The 27476-nt window shown below is 50.5% G+C and overlaps 4 protein-coding genes across 10 annotated transcripts in view; all 4 read left to right on the top strand.

The window, feature by feature from the left end:
• The window catches only part of AP1M1 (adaptor related protein complex 1 subunit mu 1), a 212477-nt gene that overhangs the window by 28218 nt on the left and 156783 nt on the right, over positions 1-27476 (top strand). The gene's annotated exons all lie outside the window — the stretch shown is intronic.
• Positions 1-27476, top strand: part of FAM32A (family with sequence similarity 32 member A) — a 182885-nt gene that overhangs the window by 38046 nt on the left and 117363 nt on the right. The window lies entirely within an intron of this gene.
• Positions 1-27476, top strand: part of RAB8A (RAB8A, member RAS oncogene family) — a 405903-nt gene that overhangs the window by 324309 nt on the left and 54118 nt on the right. The window lies entirely within an intron of this gene.
• Positions 14458-27476, top strand: part of TPM4 (tropomyosin 4) — a 35893-nt gene continuing 22874 nt past the window's right edge. Inside the window, exons 1-2 of one of the 4 annotated variants that reach the window (XM_050769762.1) lie at positions 14458-14810; positions 23984-24109. In XM_050769762.1, coding sequence (XP_050625719.1) covers positions 14697-14810; positions 23984-24109 — 240 coding nt within the window. In that variant the 5' untranslated portion in view covers positions 14458-14696. Of the gene's footprint in view, positions 15043-23983; positions 24110-24181; positions 24635-27476 lie in introns of those variants that run through there. The other 3 variants (XM_050769763.1, XM_050769766.1, XM_050769765.1) reach the window with 3 other exon arrangements.

Raw genomic sequence — 27476 nt, 5'->3', positions numbered from 1 at the left:
CTCTGCTGCCCAGGCTGGAGTGCAGTGGCCGGATCTCAGCTCACTGCAAGCTCCACCTCCCGGGTTTACGCTATTCTCCTGCCTCAGCCTCCCAAGTAGCTGGGACTACAGGCGCCCGCCACCTCGCCCGGCTAGTTTTTTGTATTTTTTAGTAGAGACGGTGTTTCACTGTGTTAGCCAGAATGGTCTCGATCTCCTGATCTCGTGATCCGCCCGTCTCAGCCTCCCAAAGTGCTGGGATTACAGGCTTGAGCCACCACGCCCGGCCTATTGATTCTTCTAATCCATAAGCATGGAATGTTTTTCCATTTGTTTGTGTCATTTATTATTTCTTTGCAGTGTTTTGCAGTTCTCCTTGTAAAGATCTTTCACCTCCTTCGTTAGATGTATTCCTAGGTACTTTTTTGTGTGGTTACTGTAAATGGGATTGTGTTTTTGGTTTGGCTCTCAGCTTGGATGTGTTGGTGTAAAGACATGCTATGGAATTTTGTACACGGATTTTGTACCCTGAAGCTTGCTAAAATTGTTTATTAGTTCCAGTAGCTTGTTTGGTGGAGTCCTTAGGGTTTTCTAAGTATGGAATTGTATTGTCAGTAAAAAAAGATCGTTTGACTTCTTCTTTTCCTATTTAGATTACTTTTATTTGTTTCTCTTGCCTAATTGCTCTGACTAGCACTTCCAGTATTATGTTGAACAGTTGTAGTGAGAGTGGTCATCCTTGTCTTGGTCCAGTTCTCAAGGGGAATGCTTCAAGTTTTTTCATATTCAGTATGATGTTCTTCCCTAGCTTCTTGTAGTTTGCTGCCAATCTTCGATGTCCCTTGGCTTGTAGACCTCTGCATTCATCTTCACATGGCATTCTCCCTGTGTGCATATCTGTCTTTAAAGGTCACCTTCTTATAAGGACACTAGTTATACTGTATTAGGAGTCCACCATTCTCCAGTATGACTTCATCTTAGTTATTATATTTAATCCTATTTCTAAATAGGGTCGCATTCTGAGATACTGGGGATTAGGACTTCAACATATGAATTGGGAGAAGAGACATAATCCAACTCATAAGATTTGCTAAAAATAAAAAGAAGAAAAAGACAGGTGCAGTGGCTCACACCTGTAATCCCAGCACTTTGGGAGGCCAAGGCAGGCGGATCTCCTGAGCTCAGGAGTTCAAGACCAGCCTGACCAACATGGTGAAACCCCATCTCTATTTAAAAAAAAAGAATACAAAATTAGCCAAGCTTGGTGGCACATGCCTGTAATCCCAGCTACTTGGGAGGCTGAGGCAGGAGAATCGCTTGAACCCAGGAGGTGGAGGATGCAGCAAGCCGAGATTGTGCCATTGTACTCCAGCCTGAGCAACAAGAGCAAAACTCCGTTTAAAAAAAAAAAATACTCTAGTGAGTAGATTCATGGCTGAAGCAACATAGTAGCTTATTTCTCACATAACAGAATCCTAGGTTAGTGCATGGCTCTACTCCTCTCAGTCACTCAGAGACCCAAGATTCCTGTGTCTTATTTCTCACCCATTTCCTAAACATGGTTCTTGTCTATAAGAGCAAAGCTTTGAACTCCGAATTACAAAAAATAATAATAATCAGAGTGCATGGAGGAGACAAGCCTATTGTCTGGAAATGCCACCTACTTTTCACATTCCACACTGGGTTACACCTAGCTGCAAGAGAGGCCAAGAAATATGATATTGGAACTTTGGCCCCTAAATAATTGCATGAAGCCGAATTGCATGCTGAACTGAAACTGGAGAGAAAAGTAAACTTTAAAATATTGAATTTTGGACCTCTCACTTCTTTTTACTGGAGCTTAGACTTTTGTCCTAACAAACGCAGTAATTGGTTCCAGAAGTGGGGTACACCATAAAAATAGATGGCATTTGCTTAATGATAGGGTTGTGAGGACGCAGATATTTCAGGCTGGAAAGCTGAGTATCCTCCTTAGGCCAAGGCAAAATATTTGGTAAAACATGGTCAACTAAGTTGCTAGGCTGTGATTTTGTTATTATAGTAGGGGAGAATGGATTTTTGTGGAGTGCTAGCAGTCCACATTCCATCCTCTAGCCACCAAATATATAAAAACATGCTTCTTCCCACCATAGAATACCTTTATACCCTTCCTGGAAGAAGGCAATCTAATATCCCATGTCATTGATGCATCCAGCTCAGAGTCCAAAATCTCTGGCTAAAACACAGCACAGTCTTCTTCATCAGGCAGGTCTTACTGTTTCTCTCATGATCCAATAATTTGTAAACTAAAAGTCCATTTATCTGGCCCTCTCCTCATTGAATACACAATATTATACCAGTTGCTAGCACAGAGTAATGATCAAATCTTGCTGGGCAGGATTTTTTTTAACTCTCTGCTTGTAAAGTAGAATAAATCATTTGGTGAGACTCTGGTGGATCTCTCCAGGAAACTCCATTGTCTGTTGTTCACTGGTTTTTCTATCTGGGTTTTTCTTCCTTGTCCACTTATCTTCCATGACCACATCTAGAGTGAGTTTTGAGGGGGGTGCCCTGCTTGGGAACTCTGCAGTTCCTGATTCCTGTGGTGCAAATTAGGGATTTCCTTAAGGCTGACACACAGGCTGGGCTCATGGTTTCAAGACAATTCTCTGAAACACTTAGTGAGGTATTTGCTCCCAGTCAGTAACCACACCAAAAGTTCTTCTGAAGACATCGGATTTTTATATTCCTTAGTTTACCCAAGTCTCTCTGCCATGATAATGGTGGCTGCCTGAGGACATTTGAAACAAGTACCTCAAGTGAAAAACCTTATTTACCACTCACTGTTGGAGCGATCAGGGTCAGATGACTTCTCCAGCTCTTTGTGGACTTTTATCTGTGGATTCTTCCATCTCTGTTTGCATATTGGCCAAGTTCTTGACCACTAAGTCCACATCTTTCTTATAACACTTTGCTAAAAGCAGCAGGAAGCAACCAACTCACAACCATGTTCTGCCACTTTTTAATCACTTCATCTAGAAATTCAGGTTCAATTACCATTTTAACTATCTTCCTAGTTCTGTAAGATTATACATTTTGCCTTGGCCTAAGGAGGATACCCAGCTTTCCAGCCTGAAATATCCGTGTCCTCCCAACCCAGCCATTAATCAAATGCCATCTAGTCTAATGGCTACACCCCACTTCTGGAACCAATTACTGTGTTTATTATGACAAAAGTCTAAGCTTTAGTAAAAAGAAGTGAGAAGTCCAAAATGCAATATTTTAAACAGACAGAAGTTTATTTCTCTCTCTAGTTTTGGTTCAACATGCAACTCTGCTTCATGCAACCATCTACAGACCCAAATTTCTTTCATTTTATTTCTCCATTAATCCCTAAGGCATTTGCCCTGTCTGTAGATTGGGTCTTAGGTAAGTCCATACACCAGCTCGCAAACAAGGGAAAAAGAGAGCATGGAGGAGGTAAGTCTACTGTCTTCGAAGCTTCACTCAGATGGTGCACACGTAACTTACATTCATATTCCATCAGTGAGAACTTAGCCACCCACATGGCCTCACTGCAAGGGAGGCTGGAGAATATGATGTCCCTGCAAGGTCACAATTCTGTCTGCTACAAAAGATGGGAGAATAGAATGGATACACAGTTAGTATTCTCCAAAGCATGATTCTGCTATTTCCTTCCCATGTACCCGTGAGCCAGTCATTTCACCCCTTTGAATCTCAGTGTTCTCATATGTAAAACAAAGATACTATTACCTACAGCCTAGGGATGTTAAGAGGATTAAATGAGATAATGTGGTGCCTGTATACTGGCAAGAAAGATGATTGGAGATGTTAAATGGATAATCATGTTTTATTTAAACGTGTATGAAGAAAAACACAACTAGTATCTGAAGCCTACACTTAGGATGAGGCTAAAGAAGCTACTTGAGATTTGCTTAATGATTCAAAAATTATCCATCAAGGAAATAATAGTACTATTGGTACACAGATGTAGCCTTAGCAGATGCTGTTGCTGACCCCTTTCATATTCTTTCAGCCCACCCCATAGCTCACCTGCAGACAGTTCTCATACACACCAAAGACTTCCAACACAGAATGTTCTTCACCCTGCACAAGGAAGATCGAAACTGCCAGTGGAATTCCCAAAAGGTAACTGTATTAGTCTGTTCTCACACTGCTATAAAGAACTACCTGGGCAGCGTACGGTGGCTCACACCTGTAATCCCAGCACTTTGAGAGGCTAAGGCAGGTGGATCACTTGAAGTCAGGAGTTCAAGACCAGCCTGGGCAATATGATGAAATCCCGTCTCTACTAAAAATACAAAAATTAGACAGGCTGGCCAGGTGTGGTGGCTCACGCCTGTAATCCCAGCACTTTGGGAGGCCAAGGCAGGTGGATTGCAAGGTCAGTAGTTCGAGATCAGCCTAACCAACACGGTGAAATCCCATCTCTGCCAAAAATACAAAAATTAGCTGGGTATGCCACAGGCATGGTGGCATGCCCCTGTAATCCCAGTTACTGGGGAGGCTGAGGCAGGAGAATCACTTGAACCCAGGAGGTGGAGGTTGTGATGAGCCAAGATCGCGTCACTGCACTCCAGCCTGGGCGACAGTGCAATACTTGGTCTCAAAAAACAAATAAATAAATAGCCAGGCCATGGTGGCAAACACCTGTGATCCCAGCTACTCAGGAGGCTGAGGCACAAGAATCGCTTGAACCTGGGAGGCAGAGGTTGCAGTGAGCTGAGATCACACCGCTGCAGCATTCTAGCCTGGGCAACAGAGCAAGACCGTGTCTCAAAAATATAATAATAAATTTAAAAAAGAACTACCTGAGACTGGGTGACTGAATAATTTAGTAATTTATAAAGAAAACAGGTTCGATTGGCTCATGGTTCCACAGGCTGTAGAGGAAGCATGGCTGGGGAGGCCTCAGGAAACTTTCAATCATGGTAGAAGGGGAAGTAGGCACGTCTTATATGACTGGAGCAGGAGGAACAGAGGGGAAGGGAGCTGCTAGACACTTTTAAACAACCAGATCTCATGAGAACTCACTCACTCACCCTGCCCATGGCATACCCAGCTAATTTTTGTATTTTTAGTAGAGACGGGGTTTCACTTGATGAGAACAGCAAGGGTCAGGGAAATTCACCCCCATGATCCAATCACGCCTCACCAAGGCCCTTCTCCAACACTGGGGATTACAATTCAACATGAGATTTGAGTGGAGATACAAATCCAAACCATATCAGTAACCATCAACCAATGAGGGTCAAAAATTGGTGGGTACCGGGGACAGAGGTTCACGCCTGTAATCCCAGCACTTTGGGAGGCCAAGGTAGGTGGATCACCTGAGGTCAGGAGTTCGAGGTCATCCTGGCCAACATGATGAAACCCCATTTCTACTAATAATACAAAAAATTAGCTGGGCATGGTGGTGAGCACCTATAATCTCAGCTACTCAGGAGGCTGAGGCAGGAGAATTGCTTGAACCCCGGAGGCCGAGATTGCAGTGAGCCGAGATCACACCACTGCACTCTAGCCTGGGTGACAGAGCGAGACTCCTTCTCAAAAAATAAAATAAAATAAATGAATTGGTGGGCAACTTACTTGCAGCATCCTAACCCTTCCATAGGATGACTCTGCAGTCCTCTTACTCAGCTACTCAGAAGATCCTGAGTGGAACCAAGCACAGGTTACCCACTCATGAATGCATCTCCCCTCGCCATCACCTTTCCCCACTCCTCATGCTTCCTGGGACCACCTCCCACAAATCCTTGTTTTGAGGTCTACTTTTTGGGGGAACCCAAATTGAGACATGGACAAAAATTGGAGGTGATGTGGGAATGACGGAAGTTTGTCAACCCTGAGACAAAGCATCTAAAACTCAGTGCCCGGCACATAGTAAGTGCTCAACAAACATTGTTCATTGTTACCATTGTTGTTGTTACTTTTTTTAATTTTGGGAAACCACACATAACATAAAATTTACCATTTAACTATTTTTAAGTTTACAATTCAGTCAGTGGCATTAAGTACACTTACTTTCCTGTGCAACCATCACTATCGCCTGAACCCGGGAGGCAGAAGTTGCAGTGAGCCGAGATCGTGCCACTGCACTCCAGCCTGGGTAACAGAGCGAGACTCCATCTCAAAAAAACAAAAGAAAAGAAAAAGAAACTTGACCATCCTGGGATTTTTGTATTTTCAGGGGGTCATGGACTCAATCCCCCGTGGATACCGAGGGTTGACTGTGATTTGGGAGTGTAGAGGGATTTCTTATTTTAAAAAAGACCCCCTAAGCTGAAGGAGGCAGCTTTGAAGGATGTCTTAAGATCCTGGTCTTTCCTTAAAGGAGTGATTATCAACAACGGGGATGATTTCACTCGCTCCCAGCCCCAGGGACATTTGGCCATGTCCAGAAAGTTTTGACTGCGGTGACTGGGGATGGGATACTACTGGCATATAATGGGTAGAGGCCAGGAATGTGGCTCAACATTCTCTAATGCACAGGAAAAACTCTTGTGCTGTAAAGAATAATCCAGGAGGCTGGGCCCGGTGGCTCATGCCTGTAATCCCAACACTTTGGGAGGTTGAGGTGGGAGGATTGCTTGAGCCCAGGAATTCAAGACAAGCCTGGGCAACATGGCAAGACCCTGACTCTACTGAAAATCAAAAAACTTAGCTGGGTATGGTGGTATATGCCTGTAGTCCATGCCTGTAGCTACTCAGGAGGCTGAGGCAGGAGGACTGTTTGAGCCCAGGAGGTCAAGGCTGCAGTGAGCCATGATTGCAGTACTGCACTCCAGCCTGGGTGACAGAGCAAGACCCTGTCTCAAAAAAAAAAAAATATTCAGGCAGCAAAGAGTTAAGGTATGCCGTCCCACTCTGCACCTACTTTGAAAGGTAGCTGTGAACCAGGTGCAGTGGCTCACGCCTGTAATCTTAGCACTTTGGGAGGCCAAGGTGGGTGGATCATCTGAGGTCAGGAGTTTGAGACCAGCCTGGCCAACATGGTGAAACTCCATCTCTACTAAAAATACAAAAATTAGCCAAACGTGGTGGTGGTCCCCTGTAATCCCAACTACTCAGGAGGCTGAGGCAGGAGAATCATGTGAACCCAGGAGACGGAGGTTGCAATGAGCCAAGATCATGCCATTGCACACCAGCCTGGGTGGCAAGAGCAAAACTCCGTCTCAAATAAATAAACAAACAAACAAATAAATGGTAGCTGCATTTAGCTGGGCATGGAGGATCTCACCTGGAATCCCAGCACTTGGGAGGCCAAGGTGGGAGAACAGCTTGAGGGGCCAGGAGTTCAAGACTAGCCTGGGCAACATAGCAAGATCCCATCTCTACCAAAAATGTAAAAACTAATATAAAAAAAAAAAGACAAAGAAATAAAAATTAGCCAGGTGTGGTGGCACACACCTGTAGTCCTAGCTACTTGGGAGGCTGAGGCAGGAGGATCGCTTGAGCCAGGAGTTGGAAGCTGCAATGAGCTATGATTGCATCACTGAACTCCAGCCTGGGCAACCAAGTGAGAACCCTGTCTCTTTAAGAAAAAAAGAAAGAAAGAAAGAAAGAAAGGTAGCAGTGAAAGTGAGACATAACCAGGCCAAGTCTAGGATCCCAAGAGAAACACCATGGTGACAGTTGTCATTCCAGAGACACAAGTAGTTGTCAAGAACTGTGATGACTCTGGGATCTCATTCTACTTGCAAATGGCCAACTGAACCTGCTACAGTTTTATGGATGCGGGCAGAAGACACGAGACTCCAGTGTCAGAGACAAAGGACTTTATTACTTGTGGCACAGCAGGCAGCATGAACTTTGTGTTTGCACTAGCCCACATTGGGTTAGTTCCACAGCCGAGGAACTCTGAGCTTAAAGATCCCTATTTTTATAGTCGACTGCAAACAAACCTGGTCTATTTTAATACCAGGAGACATTATCTTCATCATATGAACAGCAAATGAAACTGCCCTCTGCTCCACAAGAAGAAACTCTGTCTTCCAAGGCTGTTTGCTATACAAACATCCTTGAAAAGACAGCTGGAATAAAAACTGTCTGGGCACCTGATTCTGGGGTGTGCAGAAATGCAAGAGACCCACGGAGAATTGTTCTCCAATGGTACCATTGACACCCAGTGGGCAGTGGCTGTCCTTGAAGGTAACTCAGGTAGGAGATTGAATAGGGGAGGCCACTCAGGTTATAGTTTGTGGGTCGATGTGTAGAATCTGGAGTCAGACACTCTTGGTTCAACTCCCAACACCACCACTTCTTACTGTGTGAGCTTGAGCAAGTTACTTCACCTCTGTGCCTCAATTTCTCCTTTTATAAAATGGAAATGACATAGCACTTATCTCATGAGATTATTGTGAAAATTAAGTGAGTTTATGTGTGCAAGTCACATAGAACAGCATGGACACATTAAAGACATGTCAGTGTTAACTATAATTATTATTAATTATCGTGACGATGCAGCCAAGCTTGTGGTCGTGCCTGTTTTACGGCATTAATGGCCAAGCTCTCTAACCCACACAGTTCCCTCGGAATGCGGCTCAGAGACTTTGGGGAGGACTTAGGGCCCTTTTCTTCCTGCCCCCCCCACCACTGGTTTGCCCCTTCCCAGATAATTTTTGTTTTAAACAGGATCTTGCTCTGTCACCCAGGCAGGAGTGCAATGGTGCAATCTCAGCTCATTGCAACCTCCACCTACTAGGTTCAAGCAATACTCGTTAGCTTCCTGAGTACCTGGGATTACAGGTGTGCACCACCATGCCCAGCTAATTTTTTTGTATTTTTAGTAGGGACAGGATGTCACCATGTTGGCCAGGCTGGTCTCGAACTTCTAGCCTCAAGGGATCCAACCCCTTGGCCTCTCAAAGTACCAGGATTACAGGTGTGAGCCACTGCACCTGGCCTAGAAACTCTTTTTTTATTAAGAGATAGGGTCTCACTCTGTTGCCCAGGCTGGAGCGCAGTGGTACCATCATGGCTCACTGCAGCCTCAAACTCCTGGGCTCAAGTGATCCTCCTGCCTCAGCCTCTGGAGTAGCTTGGACTACAGATGCATGCCACCACACCCAGTTAATTTTTAAATTTTTTGTAGAGACGGGGTCTCGCTCTGTTGCTCAGGATGATCTTGAACTCCTGGGCTCAAGCAATTCTCCCACCTTTGCCTCCCAAAGTGCTGGGATTGCAGGTGTGAGCCACTGCACCCAGCTTCAGGGTCATTTTTATTGTCATCCCTGTCATCTTGTTACTCTATTGTACCCCATGAAATGAAACTCCATAGAGTGTAAGCTGAGAACATTTTTGCTCTTTTCTATCAGAACTCAGTAAACTCACCTGTTGCCTTGGTCTCTCCTCATGTCTCAAACTGCAGAAGACATGCTTGGGGGCAGTCCCCATCCTCTCTTCTGTTGTTTGATCCCTGCAACCTCACCACCCACCACACCACACCACCTCCTCACCTCTGCATTCAACGGCAGACACTCTTACCCGCCCTCAGTCCCTTCCTCCTATGACCTTCGCATAGACCCCACCACCACTGTTCAGACCTCCCTCAATTGCCACTTCCTGAGGGAGGCTTTTCCCTAACTTCCACCCAAGACTAATTAGGTGCCTGCGTTTTGCATTCATTAACATTTTTAGGCTGGGCGTGGTGGCTCATGCCTGTAATCTCAGCACTCTGGGAGGCCGAGGCAGGCAGACCACCTGAAGTCAGGAATTCGAGACCAGCCAGGCCAACATGGTGAAACCCTGTCTTTGTAAAAATACAAAAATTAGCCAGGCGTGGTGGTGCATGCCTGTAATCCCAGACACTTGGGAGGCTGAGGCACGAGAATTGCTTGAACCTGGGAGGTGGAAGTTGCAGTGAGCCAAGATCGCACCACTGCACTCCAGCCTGGGCAACAGAGCAAGACTATCTCAAAAAAAAAAAAAAATTTTAGCTCAAACTCTGGGTGCCCGCCCAGATCCACTAGGTTCCTACTTGTTTCTCTCCACAACAAGGACTACGTCTAGCAGCTTCATCTCTCTGGTAGCGAGAAAGGAGGTCTTCCTCCAGCTGCTGAAGTGGGTGTGGCCCATACAACCTCAGGTCAGCAGAATCAACAGCCCCAAAGAGCAGCCTTCAATCAACAACAGCATGGAATTGGTGGATAAATACCCCAGCTCCCTCGCCCCTCAGCTGGAACAACTCCAAAGAGTGTCCTCTCTGCTGCCTCCAGAGGCCCTCAGTGGGACTGCACCCTGTTTGTCCATGGTAGTAACTGGTTTCACAATGCATGCTTAATGGCTGGCTGCTTTCTTTTCCCTATTTCACTTCCCATCCTCTACTTGTATCTCCTTGGGTCACCTCCCAAATAAACTATTTGTCCTTGCATTTTTAAAGAGATGAGGTCTCTGATGCGCAGGCTGAAGTGCAGTGGTGCGATAATAGCTCATGGCAGGCCAGGCACAGCGGCTCATGCCTGTAATCCCAACACTTTGGGAGGCCAAGGCAGGAAGATCTCTTGAACCCAGGAGTTCAAGACCAGCCTGGGCAACATGGCAAGACGCCACCTCTACAAAAACAAAAAAGTATCCAGGCATAGTTGCACATGCCTGTAGTCCTACCTAGTCAGGAGGCTGAGGTGGGAGGATCAATTGAAGCTGGGAGATCTAGGTTGTAGTGAGTCACTATTGTGCCACTGCACTCCAGCCTGGGCAACAGAGTGAGACCTTGTCTCCAGAAAGAAAGAAGAAAGAAAGAAAGAAAGAAAGAAAGAGAGAGAGAAAGAAAGAAAAAAAGCAAAAAGAAAGAAAAGAAAGAGAAAGAAAGAGAGAGAGAGACAAAGAAAGAAAGAAAGAAAGAAAGAAAGAAAGAAAGAAAGAAAGAAAGAAAGAAGGAAGGAAGGAAGGAAGGAAGGAAGGAAGGAAGGAAGGAAGGAAGGAAGGAAGGAAGGAAGGAAAGAGAGAGAGAGAGAGAAGCTCACTGTAGCCTCAAACTCCAGGGCCCAAGAAGGAAGGAAGGAGAGAGAGAAGCTCACTGCAGCCTCAAACTCCAGGGCCCAAGTGATTCTCCTACCTCAGTCTCCTGAGTAGCTGGGATAACAGGCACAGACCACCATGCCCAGCTAGTTTTTGTATCTTTTGTAGAGATAGGATCTTGCTATGCTGCCCAGGCTGGCCTCAAACTCCTGACCTCAAGTGATTCTTCCACCTCAGCCTCCCAAAGTGCTGGGATTACAGGCATGAGCCATTTTGCCTGACCTCCTTGAACTTTTGTATCAAAAGACAGTCATTTGCCCTATTGTAATTAATTCCATAATTGCAGTTATCGGTTGTCTCGCCACACTGGGATGAGTCATGTCCACCACAGTGTTCCAAAAACCGGCACATGGTAGTAAATGCTTGATAAATGACTCTGGGTCTCATGACTGGGAGGCAGCTGGGATGCTGATGGGCCATTCTCTTTCCCCCACCCCGTCCTTAGAAGCCCCCAGTTGGAGAGGTTGAAGTGCAGGAGGGAAGCTCACGCCTGAGCTATAAATGGCAGCCTCCACCTGCCTCATGCTCTAGAATACACAGCCTGAACAGCTGAGGCAGGGCCCCCAGCAGCCAGGAACCCCAAATGACCCTCCCAGCCCCGACCAGGCCTCCTGGTGTGTTCCCTGGAGCACATACCCAGACGTATGTCCGTTACCAAGCCTGCAGAGGAGGGCACAAAAAAGATGCTGATGGGGTCACGCAGCTAGTCCTAACGCCATTCCTAGCCTGCTTCTCCCCTCCTCCGCATCTGACTCCACCTCCGGGAGCTCCCTTTGCGAGAAACCGAACCAGGGACAAGGGTCTTCCCTACAAGGCCATGGAGCATGCAGACATCTCCTGCGGGAGGGATCTCTTTCCGAGGCCGGTGGTGTCAGGCCTGGAATTAGCCACACCACCTGCGGCGAGGCTGGTCCCAGGGTCTCTGGGGACAGCGGGGGACAGCAGGGGTGCGGAGGAGATCAGGACTGACCTCTGATGACTCAGCCTGAGACAGTCAAGAGAATGAGAAATGGTGGGCATGGAGGCCTGGTTGTGGCGGAGCGGGGCAGGTGGAGTCTCAGTCCTAGAGTCAACTGGGCCACTCACAAGCTGGGTGACTGTGGGTGAGCCACTCTGGGCCTCAGTTTCCCCATTTGTAGCACAAGGAGGGGCTCATAACCGCAGCTCATTCCTGGAGTTTGTTGTAAAGGCAAAGGGGCCTCCGTTGCAGCCGCCTCTCCTGGCTGGATGGCCTCTGACATGGAAGGCCAGCCTCAACTTCCTCCTCTGTAAAAATAGGAATAAAAGGCTATGCATGGTGGCTCATGCCTGTAATCCCAGCACTTTGGGAGGCAGAGGTGGGTGGATCATTTGACGTCGGGAGTTGGAGTCCAGCCTGGCCAACATAGCAAAACCCCGTCTCTGCTAAAAATACAAAAATTTAGCCAGGCGTGGTGGCAGGCACCTGTAGTCCCAGCTACTCGGGAGGCTGAGACAGGAGAATCACTTGAACTCGGGAGGCAGAGGTTGCAGTGAGTCAAGATCATGCCAGTGCACTCCAGCTTGGGCGACAGAGCAAGACTCTGTCTCCAAAAAAAAAAAAAAACGGGGGGAATAAAAACAGTCCCCCGTTTAGGGCTCAGGGAGAGTGAAGTGGGATCTGTGAGTCATCTGCTGAGCTTAGTCCATGAATGGCATTTCTTCATTATCCACCCAGGATCCTTTTATCGTGACTGACGTCCCTTGAGATGCAATTATTCTGGTCTGCTTTTGTCACAGGAGGAAACTGTCTGTGTAGCATGGGGGAGGGGTTGTATAAGGCGGAAGGATGAAAAATGGAGTTGGGGAGGGGTCTGGGCTCCCTTAATTAAGGACTCCCTTAATTCCAGAACACAGGGAGAAGTCAACGTCTTCAGTGCATGAAAGAAGTTCTAGAATGTTCTATGTGCTACCTTTTCAGCCCCTGCACCAACAGGGATGAAGTTCTCACTATGACAAAGAGAAGGAAGCTGGCTTAATGGACAGTGAGGCAGCTGGGAGGGGGCAGACGGGAGCTGGACACTCTTGGCCTGAACCTACAGTCCCCAGTGGCACTGACCACTACCCATCTCTCCCACGATCCTGTTTCCTCTACAGCCTTGGGCAGAAAACGAGGAGGCCTCCCTACCTCCACTTCATCCCACACAGGAGTCTTGATGCTGGCTGGGAGTCCAGGAGTCTGTCTAGGAATCCAGGAAGGCTTCCTTGAGGAGGAGTCATTGGATCTGGGCCTTGAAGGATAAACAGAAGTTCCTGGGCAGAGAAGTGTGTGTATGTGCGTGTGTGTGTGTGTGCCTGTGTGTGTGTGTGTTCATTTTAACAAACACTTTCCCATCTTCTAGGGTCCAGGCGCTCAGAAAACCACAGACGAGACCCAGCCCCAGGCCTGCCCCAAAGCAGGTCACATCTCATAAATGATGCTCGAATAATAACAGTAACAGCTCCCGCATGCTGAGTGTGCACTGCTAGGGCACAGCACATGAGAGGAATTCAGTGCCTGAATGAATGAGCCAATAAATTAAACTTTCTCTTTAAAAAAAAAAAAAAAAAAAAAAAAACTTTCTTTTTGTTTTATTCTTTTAGCTCTACTCTCTAAGGAAGGAAAAAGCTTTCTGGAGTCAGCGAATCCTGCCCCAGATTGCTGGAGGAGAGAAAGGAGGCACAGTAGGGCCAAGGAGACGGACGGCACAAAGGCCTGGGGGTGAGAAAACTAGGGTACAGGGGTCCTGTATGGAGAGAGCTGGGGGCAGAGTCTTAAGCGGGGAGCTGAGAGAGACACAGGGACAGTCACCAAAAGAGAGACAGAGGCACAGCAGAAAGAGGTGGGAGAAATCCAGGAAGGCTCCCTGGGGGTGGCGGCAGGAAATGGGGTGCAGGTCTAATCCCTGATACTGGAGAGGCAGGACCCAAAGGGGAGGAGGAGGCTTGATGCTGGGCTGGAAGTCCAAAAGTCTGTCTAGGAATCCAGGACGGCTTCCTGAAGGAGGGACCATTGGATCTGGGCCTTGAAAGATAAATAGACGTTTCCTAACATTTCCTAGGCAGAGAAAAGCACGTGTGTGTAGGGGGAATTGCTCATTTTACTTCACAAGTACTTTCCCATTTTTGAGGGACCAGGTGCTCAGGGGGCCACAGACAAGACCAAGGCAGAAAAGACAGGAGCCTCCCCACATCGCAGCGCCAGGACTCCGCACCCACCCACAGCCCTCTTCATTCCTCCCAACGACGGATGGGGAAACTGAGGCAGCCCAGGGCAGCCCCCACCCTAGGTCCTGCCTGGGCAGCTTCTCCTGGGCCTGTGCCGTGCCCACACACCCACGCGGGACCTGTGTCACCAGGTTAAAAATGGAAACGGCTAGGATCTTTTTTTTTTTTTCTTCCCTTAAGAAAATCCTAGGTCCAAATAAGGCGAGGGCTGCCGGGAGCACGGTGAGCTGGCCAAGTCCTCCTGAGCAAGCGAGTGGCGGCTGGCCCGGCCGGCCTGGGCTTGGGCCTCCTCCAAGACTCGCCCGGCAGGAGGGCGGGGGCACCCTGGGAGGCTATAAGGCCCTCTCCTCCACCCTGCCAGGCTCACTCGGCCCCGCAGCCGCAGCCCCCGCCTGCCGCAGCCCCCACAGAGCCAGCCGCGCTCCCCACGCCCCCTGCGCCAGAGCCCAGCCATGGAGGCCATCAAGAAGAAAATGCAGATGCTGAAGTTGGACAAGGAGAATGCCATCGACCGCGCGGAGCAGGCCGAGGCGGATAAGAAAGCCGCCGAGGACAAGTGCAAGCAGGTGAGCTGCCCTCCGCTGGGCCGCGCTGGGCTGCTGGGCGTCCTCTCTGTGCGGAAGGCCGGGGTCTGGAGCCCAGGTGGGGAGTCGCAGACACCTGCCGGTGGGGAGGACAGTGAGCTGATGCTTTGGCCGAGGAAGAGCGAGAGGAGACCATTGCCTTCCTTGGATGGGGTCCCGTGCTGAAAGGGGGGTGACGATCGAACCCTTCCCCAGCAGGGCCAGCGCGAACAAAGTGAGTTTGACAGAGAGGTGGTGTGGGGAGGGAGAGAGTGAAAACATTCACGAGAGCGGTAGAGGTGTTTGAGCTGGGAGGTTGTGTAACAGAGAGGGTGGCTGGGGACATGCTGTGTGTGTGTGTTTGCGTGTGTTTGAGCATGTGTGTGTGTACGTGTGTACTTGTGTGTGTGTGCGTGTGTTTGCGTGTGTATACATGTGTATGTACGTGTGTGTGTGTTTGAGACGGGAGTCTCGCTCTGTCGCCCAGGCTGGAGTGCAGTGGCCCAATCTCGGCTCACTGCAACCTCCACCTCCTGGGTTCAAACGATTCTCCTGCCTCAGCCTCATGAGTAGCTGGGATTACAGGCACCCACCACCACACCCGGCTAATTTTGTATTTTTAGTAGAGACGGGGTATCACCGTGTTGGCCCGACTGGTCTCCGACTCCTGACCTCAAGTGATCCACCCGCGTCTGCCTCCCAAAGTGCTGGGACTACAGGCATGAGCCACCACACCCGGCCATTTGTGTGTGTTTGAGCAATTCTCTGTGTGTGTGTGAGCATTTCTGGGTCTGTGTGTGTATCCGCATATTTGGGCATTTGTATGTCTGTGTGTACATGTATTTGTGTATGTTTGAGCGTGTGTCTGTGCATCTGCGTGTCTCTGTGTTTAAGCATTTCTGCGCATGTCTGTGTGTGTACACATATTTGTGTGTGTGTGAGTTCTCTGTGTGTCTGTGTGTGTTTGAGCATTTCTGTGTGTGCACATGTGTTGTATGTGTCTGTTTTATGTGTCTGTCTGTACATGTGCGTATGTTTCAGCTGAAGAGAGTGCGGAGGGGTAAAGGTGACTGTGAGAACGAGTGTGTACTAGAAGAGCTGTGAGTGTGTGGGACGCTGCAAGCGGCTGTTGGAAAGTAGGTGTGAAAGAGTGTGGGTGTGTTTGTGAGTCTGCGTGTAGATGGTGGGGGTCTGTGAGGGTAGTTGGAGAGGCTGTGTGTGTGCTTGTGCAAATGCTGGCATGACAGTGAAAGTACACGTTGATGTGGCTATGTTTGTGTTGGCATATGTGTGTCAGGGTGATGGGTTTCTGCTGGCGTGTCTGTGTGTGCACGTGCACATGTTTGGATGTGTGTTTCTGTTTGTGTGTTGGTGACTGTGTTTCTGTTGGGGTGTGTGTGCATGTTTAGATGAGTGTGTGTTTCTGTTGGGGTGTGTGGATGAGTGTGTGTTTCTATGGGTGTGTATGTGGGTGGATGAGTGTGTTTCTGTTGTTGGCGTGTGTGTATGTGTGTATTTCTATTGAGGTGCATATGGATGAGTGTGTGTTTCTATTGGTGTGTGTGTGTGGATGAGTGTGTGTTTCTATTGTGTGTGTGGATGAGTGTGTGTTTCTATTGGTGTGTGTGTAGATGAGTGTGTGTTTCTATTGGTGTGTGTGTGGATGAGTGTGTGTTTCTATTGTGTGTGTGGATGAGTGTGTGTTTCTCTTGGTGTGTGGATGAGTGTGTGTTTCTATTGGTGTGTGTGTGGATGAGTGTGTGTTTCTCTTGTGTGTGTGGATGAGTGTGTGTTTCTCTTGGTGTGTGTGGATGAGGGTATGTTTCTCTTGGTGTGTGTGTGGATGAATGTGTGTTTCTATTGGTGTGTGTGTGGATGAGTGTGTGTTTCTCTTGTGTGTGTGGATGAGTGTGTGTTTCTATTGGTGTGTGTGTGGATGAGTGTGTGTTTCTCTTGTGTGTGTGGATGAGTGTGTGTTTCTCTTGGTGTGTGTGTGGATGAGTGTGTGTTTCTCTTGGTGTGTGTGGATGAGGGTGTGTTTCTCTTGGTGTGTGTGTGGATGAGTGTGTGTTTCTGTTGTGTGTGTGGATGAGTGTGTGATTCTATTGTGTGTGTGGATGAGTGTGTGTTTCTATTGGTGTGTGTGGATGAGTGTGTGTTTCTATTGTGTGTGTGGATGAGTGTGTGTTTCTATTGTGTGTGTGTGGATGAGGGTGTGTTTCTATTGGTGTGTGTGTGGATGAGTGTGTGTTTCTATTGGTGTGTGTGTGGATGAGGGTGTGTTTCTATTGGTGTGTGTGTGTATGAGTGTGTGTTTCTATTGGTGTGTGTGTGGATGAGGGTGTGTTTCTATTGGTGTGTGTGTGGATGAGTGTGTGTTTCTATTGGTGTGTGTGTGGATGAGTGTGTGTTTCTGTCGAGGTGTGTGTGTATGAGTGTGTGTTTCTATTGGTGTGTGTGTGTGTGGGTGGGTGTGTGTGTTTCTATTGGGCTGTGTGTGTGTGGATGAGTGTGTGTTTCTGTCGGAGCGTGTGTGTCAGTGACTGTTTCTGCTGGCATATGCGTGTGGATGTGAGGGGGGCTGTGCAGACCTGGGTGTGCGTGTAGGTGACGCTATGCCCCTGGATCAGGAAGCCTCCACTGTAACAGGAGCCCACAGTCTCTTGGGCAGCTGCCCAGGAGAGTGGCAGGGCGCTTGTGTGTGTGGTGGGATCCCAGGGCGGTGACCTGCTGCAGGGGTGACTGGGTGGGCTCTGGGGACTAGGATAGCAGTAGAGTTGAGAGTGAGTCTGAGAATCTCAATATGTATGTGGGGGTGTCCCTGCTATAAGCCTGGAGGCCGGGGGAGATGGGCCGCCCATGGCAGACGGACAGGGAGGCCATTTCTCATCTCCCGGCAGCCAAGAGCCCACACAGACCCAGAGCATTGGAGACAAGAGTCCTGGGAACCCTTGGAACGAGAGTGCACTGGAGTCCCAAGGCCGTGGCCATGGTTTGGAGCAGAGCAGACATGAGCAGTGGGTGGGAGGAAGGAAGGCAGTCCCCTCCCACAGAGCCATGTTCCCCACAAAGCTTATCCACACACCAAAGTCAACTGCCAAGCCCTGGGGAGCGTCCAGGTCTCCGATAAGCCCTGGGAGATGCCTAAGACCATGGCACTGAGTGCCCAGCCCCACCCAGGCTAGGAGCCAGGCCAGCCCAGCAGCTAAAGGCGAAAGCTCGGGGCTCAGACTGGCCATGTTTGAGTCATGGCTTAGTCGCTGGGTGTCCCGGACGGCTGCCTGAGTGAGATATGGAAGTGACAGTAGGGCCTCCCTCGCCGCCCCGTGACAGGATTAAAGGTGACTGTACAGGTGGAACCATTGGCCCGGTGCCTAGCTCAGAGTAAGCATTCAATAAATGTGGGTTGATTTCCTGCCCCACCCTACTTCCCCTTTGGGCCTCCCCAGCCCCCAATGCCCTGGGGCTGCCCTAAGAGTCTGTGGCACATTCGCTCAGGCCAAGCCCCACCCCAATGTTCCCTGCCACAAGCTCTCTTCGCCTTCTCTGTGCCCCTCCCTCGCAAACACAGACATTCATCCTATGCTGGGCCAGCTTCTAGCCATCATTTAGCCCTCACCATGAGGGACTTAGCCAGAGATTCAGAGAGAAACAAGTTTATGGTTCTAATTCTTACTAAGGTGTGAGTGGCTGTCTCGCAAGGCAGTCACAAGTTCAAAAGGGAAGGATCCTCAAAACCTCCAGCCAGCTGCATGGCCAAGGAGGTGAGGACAGGTTCTTTTCATTATGTCTTTTTTGTCCCACAAAAATGCCCACTGGAGTAGACTTGGGCTCAAAGCCAGTCTCCATAGACTGGCTTTGAGGCAACACTCCATAGACTAGCACACACCTTGTGTATGTCAGTCTTTAAATGTATTTTTATTTTTTAGAGATGAGGATCTCACTGTGTTGTCCAGGCTGTAGTGCAGTGGTGCAATCACAGCTTACTGCAATCTCAAACTCCCAGGCTCAAGTGATCCTCCCACCTCAGCCTCATTTTTTAGAGATAGGGGTCTCACTCTGTTGCCCAGGCTGTAGTGCAGTGGTGCAATCACAGTTCACTGCAGTCTCAAACTGCCAGGCTCAAGTGATCCTCCCACCTCAGCCTCCCCAGTAGCTGGGACTATAGGTGCACGCCTCCACGCCCAGCTAGTTATTTTATTTTTTTGTAGAAACAGGGTCTCACTATGTTGTCCGGGCTAGTCTTGAACTCCTGGGCTCAAGTGATCCTTCCACCTCAACCTCCCAAAGTGCTGGGATCACAGACTTGAGCCACAGAGCCTGGTCTTTGTGACTCTCCTAGCTTCATGACTGAGGACACGTTACTGCACATCTCTGGGCCCTCAGTGTCCTCATCTGTGAAATGGGAGCACATGAGGCCTTCTGAAGTTCAGGTGTGAAACCCAAGATCCCAGAATTCCCAAGCAGAAGCCAGAGCCCCATGGGAGCTGATGGCCAGTCCTGCTGGGGAATAGAGGCACTTAGAGTGCCTGATGCTGCAGGAGGCCAGAGAGAGCAGCTCTCGGGCTCTTGAGCCAGCCTGATCCCAGCAGCCAAGCACTGATTTCTGGCCCTGCCTCCCCAGTGTGGGAACAGGACAAAGAGGCCCAGCCTGGCCGCTTCCTGCCCACTCCCCTCCCAGGGCAGCAACATCCTCCACCACTGGCCTTTGACCCCACATCCTGCCTCAGCCCCGCCCCAAGGCCACATTTGCAGGGACTAAGGTAATCCTATGACAGGCTGGGAAACTGAGGCTCACAGAGGGACAATGACGGGCACGCGCCACTACGCCCGGTTAATTTTTGTATTTTTAGTAAAGACGGGGTTTCACCATGTTGGTCAGGCTGGTCTCGAACTCCTGACCTCGTGATCCACCCACCTCGACCTCCCAAAGTGCTGGGATTACAGGCATGAGCCACCGCGCCCAGCTCTCATTTATTTTTTATACTCACTGCCTACCACTGAAGGGTTTGGGGCTGTGTCATCGATTCATCCCAAACACTTCCTACAGTGTTCTGATGCTGGGGCCCATCGTGGCCCCAGACCTGACCCCCAAGGAACTCCAAGCTGAGGGAGACAGACCGTGAATACCTCCAACTCAGAGGTCAGGGCCAGACCAGAGGGAGGGACAGAGGCTGGGAGGGCCGTAGGGGTGATGAAACCTCTGCTCAGGGCAGCAGAGCAGGCCACCAGGGTTGGGGAGCCTTGGGACTGAGCACGGAGGGACAGTAGAAGCCCTCCCAGTAAAAAGCAGAAAGTCATTCTTAGCAGTGGGTCCAGCATGGTTTAGAAGTCGAGCAAACCAGCTTTGGAATCAGACTAACAAAGATTCAAATCCCCCATCTGTGTGGCATCAGGCAAGTCCCTTCCCCTTTCAGAGACTCAGTTTGCCCTTCTGTAGTATGGGGCTTCCCTGGGACAATATTTGTAACACACCCTGGTCGGGCACAGTGGCTCACACCTGTAATCCCAGCACTTTGGGAGGCTGAGGTGGGCGGATCACCTGAGGTCAGGAGTTTGAGACCAGCCTGGCAAAACCCTGTCTCTACAAAAAATACAAAAATTAGCTGCGCTTGGTGGCATAAGCCTGTAATCCCAGCTACTAGGGAGGTTGAGGCAGGAGAATCACTTGAGTCCGGGAGGTGGAAGTTGCAGTGAGCCGAGATCACGCCATTACACTCCAGCCTGGGCAACAGAGCAAGACTCCGTCTCAAAAAAAATATCAAAAAAAATTCGTAACATGCCCAATACGTTCTTTTTTTTTTTTTTTTTTTGAGACGGAGTCTCGCTCTGTCGCCCGGGCTGGAGTGCAGTGGCCAGATCTCAGCTCACTGCAAGCTCCGCCTCCCGGGTTTACGCCATTCTCCCGCCTCAGCCTCCCGAGTAGCTGGGACTACAGGCGCCCGCCACCTCGCCCGGCTAGTTTTTTGTATTTTTTTTTAGTAGAGACGGGGTTTCACCGTGTTCGCCAGGATGGTCTTGATCTCCTGACCTCGTGATCCGCCCGTCTCGGCCTCCCAAAGTGCTGGGATTACAGGCTTGAGCCACCGCGCCCGGCCTATGCCCAATACATTCTAAATGCCAGATAGCCCCCTGCCGGCCTTATCTCCATCCTCACCTGTTCATGCCCAAACACTGCCCCCAAAAAAGCAGTCAAAACCCCAAACCAAACAAACAAAAAATCCCAAACCAGCCAGGTGGGGTGGCATATGCCTGTTGTCCCAGCTACTCAGGAGGCTGAAGTGGGAGGATCCCTTGAGCCCAGGAGTTCGAGACCAGCCTGGACAACACAGCGAGATCCTATCTCAAAAAAACAAAAACAAAACAAAACGAAACACCCAAACCACCTTCATACGCTGATGAGCTCAATGCTGTCAGATTTGCTCTCACTCTTCCTACATGTTAGGAGAGTCCTGTGCTGGGCACACAGTTGGCACCTAATAAAGGCTGTGATCCACAGATCTGGAAGGAAGTCAGGTGGACAGTATAGGTCAAGATTGACCTTTGAAACGTCTTTAAGGAAACTGGCTCATTTTCTCAGCCAAGGCAGAAGTTCAAAAGCAGCTGCTGGAATGCTCAGAGACCAGCATGTCAAGGTTTCTCTTCTGCAGATGGAGAAACCAAGGCCAGAAAAGGGGACGGAGGTTGCAGAGCTTGAATTTGGAGTCAGGCTTCCAGGCTCCCCACCTGGAGGTCAAGGTCACGCCCTATAGACTCTGACCTTGCCCTGATCAGCTGGCCACCCTGGGTTGGGCCCTGTCACCTCCCCATAGCTTGGGATGCTCCTGAGGACTTCAGACAGGATAGCCCTACTTGCTCTCTGTGGCATCTCAGTTAGAGACCCTTGCAGGTCACTTCAGTGACTTCAGCTGAACCCCCAGCTGCCAGCCTCCACCCCCATCCTCCAGCTGACACCCAGCAGGCCGCAAGATGGGAAGCCTGGAGTTCACACTTCCCAGCTGCTCAGGAGGCTGAGGCGGGAGGATCACTTGAGCCCAGGAGGTCAAGGCTGTAGTAAGCTATGATCACGCCACTGCACTCCAACCTGGGAGACACAGCAAGACTGTGTAAAAAAAAAAAAAAAAAGGAAAAAAAAGCGCACACACACACACACACACACACACACACACATACGGAGCACCTGCTACATTTTGCACGTCCACTCAGGAGTGAGCATGTAACCCAGATAGGATTCAGAGCTCGGTCTAGAAGCCACGGGTACAGCAGCTTTTTTTTAACATACCCTCTTCAGGAAAAAAGAGAAAAGAAGCAAGTCAGAGAGGGAGGAATGGAAGCTGGCCTGGTGTGAGGAACAAGGCCAAGGGCTTTGTCTTTGTCAGCTCAGGCAGTTACAACAAAACACCATAGACTAGGTGGCTTCAATAACAGACATTTGTTGTTTACAGTCTGGAGGCTAGATGTCCAAGATCAAGATGTTGGCAGATTAAATGTCTGGTGAGGGCTCTCTAGCTAGCTTACAGACAGCCGCCTTCTTGCTGTGTCCTCACATTGGAAGAGGATAACCAAGTTCTGGTCTTTTCTCATAAGGGCCCTAATCCCATCATGGCAGGTCAACCCTCATGACCTCACCCAAACCTCATCATCTTCCAAAGGCCCCATCACCAATTGCCATCACATGGAGATGAGGGCTTCAACATACAAATTGGAGAGGGGGCAGAAGCAAACATTCAGTTCATAACAGGCTTATATTCAGAAGACCTGAGCTCAAACCCTGTGCTGTGTGACCTAGGGAAAGTCATTCCACCTCTCTGAGCCTCCTGCTGTGGGGAGGAAGCAGGAGAACGAAGCTGGGCTCAGTGGGGGCTGCCTGCCCACCCTGGGAGCAGGAACAAGATCAGTGTCAAACCATCTGAGGCAAAAGTCAGATCCAAGCCAGGTGTGGTGACTCACACCTGCAATCCCAGCAATTTGGGAGGCCAAGGCGGGCAGATCACTTGAGGTCAGGAGTTTGAGACCAGCCTGGCCAATACTGTGAAACCCCGTCTCTACTGAAAATACAAAAATCAGCCAGGCGTGCTGGTATGCACCTGTAATACCAGTTACCAGGGAGGCTGAGGCAGGAGAATCACTTGAACCCAGGAGGCGGAGGTTGCAGTGAGCTGAGATCACGCCACCGCACTCCAGCCTGGGCAACAGAGCGAGACTCCAAAAAAAGAAAAAAAGAAAGTCAAATCCAGGCATGAGCTGGATATAATCACCCTAATCCAGAGAGTTGGGGGGCCCAGGGAGGGAGCTGCAGCCTGGAGGTGACAGGAACGACTTCCTGAGCCAACTCTAGACCGGTGTGGCAGGGGGTGACAAAGATAGAGAGGTGATGGGGTCTGTGGTTTGTATCCCATAGACCTGAGCTTCTCAGACTAGGACTGGTGGGAGAATGGGGGCAGACTCTTGGGATAAACAGAGGACTGAAAATTTAGGGAAAGTAGGGGACATCTTTATTAAAATGAACATGGCCTATATGCAAAAATTTTAAAGATTTAACCCGAGTCTTCAAACAAAGTGATCCTGTAGGGGCGAGTCTCTTCTAGCCAAGCCCCCGAAGCCCAGAAATGAGGCAATAGGTCTGAGCCCTTCGGCCCTGCAGAGTATTTTGGTAAGACAGTCTAAGAACCACTGCCTTGGGCCATAGGGAGCCATAGCAGGTTCTAGGCAGAAGCAGGGCAGGCGTATTTGGAAAGTTTCTCTGACCGTGTGTTGGGGTCAGAACCAGAGGGAGAAAGGCTGGGGACAGGGATGGGCAGGGGGATCCAGGCACGGAGAATGAGATTCTGCTTCACTCCAGATTATGGTGAGGCTGCACCCCTGAAACTGGAATGTGTATTTCTGGAAAACATTAGGGGTCTTCAGTTTCCCAAAAGCTGCTATCGATCTCCCTAGAGTACTGGGGATCCCGATAAGGCTAAAACAGCTGGTCCTCAGGACGAATGTGAAAATCCTACTATCAGGTGGCTTGGATGGCCTGGTGCCTGCTATTGTAACCTCTGTTTTACAGATAAGGAAACTGAGGCCCAGAGAGAGACGAAGGACTCTTGTGAATATTGGGGGCGGGACCACCCCTGCACCTCGGGGACGTGCCCGCCCCCAGGCTGACCCGTTCCCCGCTCTGTCGTCCCCAGGTGGAGGAGGAACTGACACACCTCCAGAAGAAACTAAAAGGGACAGAGGACGAGCTGGATAAATATTCGGAGAACTTGAAGGACGCGCAGGAGAAGTTGGAGCTCACGGAGAAGAAAGCCTCCGACGTATGTGTGCAGCGATGCGGGAGCCTGCAGCGGGGCCAGGCCGGAGCCCTGGGGCCGGGAGGGCGGGGATAGCCGGAGGGGGAGGAGGAAGAGGAGGAGGAGAAGGCGGCGCCTCCCAGCGCTTTCTCCAAATAAGTCCCGAAAAGGGGCACTTTCCAGCAGCTGTGGCCAGCGGTGCCGACGTCAGGCCCTCCCCCAGCGGTGCTGACGTCGGCGGCCCGGCCAGGTGACCTCATCGCCCCGACGGCAGCCGGCCCGGGGGGCGGGGAGAGGCGGGGGCGGCCCCCGCGCAGGCAAAGGCTTGGGGGGCCGGGGCGCGGCCGTGCAGCTCTCGCCGGAGCCGAGTCCAGCCGAGCGCCCGCCGCTGCCCGTGCGCCTCTGCGCCTCCGCGCCATGGCCGGCCTCAACTCCCTGGAGGCGGTGAAACGCAAGATCCAGGCCCTGCAGCAGCAGGCGGACGAGGCGGAAGACCGCGCGCAGGGCCTGCAGCGGGAGCTGGACGGCGAGCGCGAGCGGCGCGAGAAAGTGAGCGCCCCGGCCCCGGGCCCCGCGCCCGCAGCCTCCTCCCCCGCGCGCCCTCTTTTCTTCCCGGCTTCCCGCGCTGCCCGCCCGCGCGCAGTCCTCGGGCCTCCTTTTTACGCCCTCGGACGCCGATCGCAGACCCACATCCCTGCGCTCGCAACCAGAACCCCTTTCTTCCTCCGCCGTCCTCCTTCCTGGGCCTGGGACAGGGGAGGGGGCGCCGCCTCCGGGTCGGGCGGAGCCGGCTGAGCGGGAAATGGGGGGATGGGGTGGAGGGGGTGCGCGATCTCCGAGTGGAGAAGTGAAGCGGCGGGAGGGGGCGCATCGTGCAGGTTCCGACTCAGGGCTGGCTCTGGGGTCCCAGGCCGAGGGGAACCCGCTACCGGACTTGTGGGCGGGAAGTGAGGATGGAAACGTGGAGCTTCCATTGTCTGGGGTTTGACCGGCCGACAGGGATTTCGACGGGGGTCCGGGGATCTGGGGAGGGGGTCGCACTTTCTCGCCTCTTTCGCGGCTTTGCGGCTCCTGCTTGGACTTCCCTGACCGTTCCCAGGGGCGCGGCGGCGACGTGTCTTCTCCAGGCGGCGGGGGCGGGTGGGGATGGAGGGTGGCGGAAGTTCAGCCCCGAGCCGCCCGCCTTTCTCTCTCCAGCTGATTCCTGCGGGAACCGGGGCGGCGGGACACTGCCTTCCTCCAGAAGGCCCCGGGAACGCAAGCGCGGGGCCCTGGACCCACTGTCGTTTGAGCGCCTGCTGTGCGCCTCCGCCGCGAGTCTCGGGCAGGGCCCGAGATAGACAATGGGTCTGAAGAAGGAGGGATTTTCACCATTCCCTCTGCATCATCCCCCTGGCTGTCCCTTGGGACAGATGGTGGCACCGCCAGGGGCTGGGGACAGATTTGGATTCTGGTCCCATCTCATGCCACCCACCAGCTGCATGACTTGGTATTGACTCTGTAGGAGCTGTTTCCCCATCTGTGAGTAGGACTGATAAGAATCCCGACCCCCCAGAGTAGCAGGGAGGGTCCCAGGAGTGAAATCTCAGGCGTGGAGCCTGGCGCTTTGTAAATGCCCAATTGTGTTTTGTTTCTTGTTTTTGTTTGTTTGTTTGTTTTTGAGACAGTCTCACTCTGTCGCCCAGGCTGGAGTGCAGTGCCGCGATCTCGGCTCACTGCAACCTCTACCTCCCGAGTTAAAGCGATTCTCCTGCCTCAACCTCCCGAGTAGCTGGGATTACAGGCGCCTGCCACCACGCCCAGCTATTTTTATTTTATTTTATTTTATTTTTTGTATTTTTAGTAGAGGCGATGTTTCACGATGCTGGCCAGGCTGGTCTCGAACTCCTGACCTCGTGATCTGCCCACCTTGGCCTCCCAAAGTGCTGGGATTAAGAGTGTGAACCACCGCACCCAGCCTCAATTGTGTTTTCTCTGCCCTGGGAAGAGCTCAGAGACAAATGGAGGCAGGGGAGCTGACTCACTGATCAAGCGAGGTTTGCATTCCATGGATTTTCTGTGCAGTTATGGGAGCATCACGGGAGGCTCCAAAATGGAGGTTGAGCAGGGTCTTATAGACTAAGTTTGCTGGGACCAGAGACAGGGGTGTGCACAGACTCAGAAGCAAGAAAGTTGTATGGTGGGGGGTGGAGATGCAGGTAGAGGTTGAAGCCCAAGAGCCCTGAAAGCTAAGTGTTGAGGCTCAGGGCGGGGACCCTAGAGGGGCAAAAGATGCCCGGCCAGATGGAATTGGTGGTGTGAATTGCCAGGTCTGGAAAGAGCCCAGATGGGGGCTGCAGCATGGGCCTGGTTGAAGCCTCTATTCCTGTAAGGGCTGCTTTGGCCCAAAGAGGCCTTAGAAACCCAAACCCGGTGTAAGCCTCAATTGGTAGCCGGTCTGGCCTCTTTCTCACACTTAACCGACACAGCACTCGCTCTGATCTCATCCCAAGTCATCTCGCTGGAGGACAATTAACTCGGCTTCAAAATGGCCCTCAGCCTCGAGCCAAGACTTAGGAGCAGGACCGTCTAGTTGGGAGGGAAGCTGTTTTTGGAGAGCGGAAGACTTCTTGAAAAAGTTCAAGAAGTTCTTGAAAAAGCAAAGGATGCTTCTCTCGGTCTGGGAACTAAGTTCCTTTTCCCAGGGCAAAAGGAGCTAAGACCAGGGGTGGGTTTAAAAAAAAGAAAAACCCTTTCACTCTTGTAGGATAAGCCAGGAGCCGGCGTGTGGTAGACTTCTGGGCCTGTTTCCCGACAGCTGGTTTCGTTTAGATTTTTGTGTGATTAACTGACATCTTCCTGTTCCTTTGCCACATGTATCTAGCAAGCCTCTTTTACCTTATAAGGGAAATCCTTTGTAGCGTGTGGAAGGCTTTGATTGCAGGAAGGGGTGGAACCCAAAATGACTCGGCAGTGACTAGCAGTTTTTCAAAAATACATATATATGAATGCATGTACAGATATGCGTGTATCTCCCAACTCCAGACAGTTGAAAATCTGCCAAAAGCATTGTTTGCCAGGATTCAGAATTTCCCACATAAGGGCTACTCACTCTTAAAAGACAACTCATGAATCAAGCACCTCTGTTGGATCTTTAAAATCAATTCCTAGACTACTAATAGCTACGCAGTTGTTTGTTTGTTTGTTTTTGGTGGGTGATGAAAATGTCCTAGAATTCAATAATGGTGTTGGTTGCAGAGCTTTTTTGCAACATCAGTTCCTGGCCCAGTGACTGAAGGTGGTAGGAGGAGTTAAGATCTATGCAATTAAAAGGAATGAAAGGCACCCATTCATGGGAAGGCCTGAGTGACGTTTCTCAAGACAGTTTCATCGGTGGTTTTCACAATTCTCT

This window comes from Macaca thibetana, chromosome 19 (assembly GCF_024542745.1).
Source record: "Macaca thibetana thibetana isolate TM-01 chromosome 19, ASM2454274v1, whole genome shotgun sequence".
Lineage (NCBI taxonomy): Eukaryota > Metazoa > Chordata > Mammalia > Primates > Cercopithecidae > Macaca > Macaca thibetana.
The sequence above is the reverse complement of the archived record's forward strand: the minus strand, read 5'-3'. Positions and strand labels throughout refer to the sequence as shown.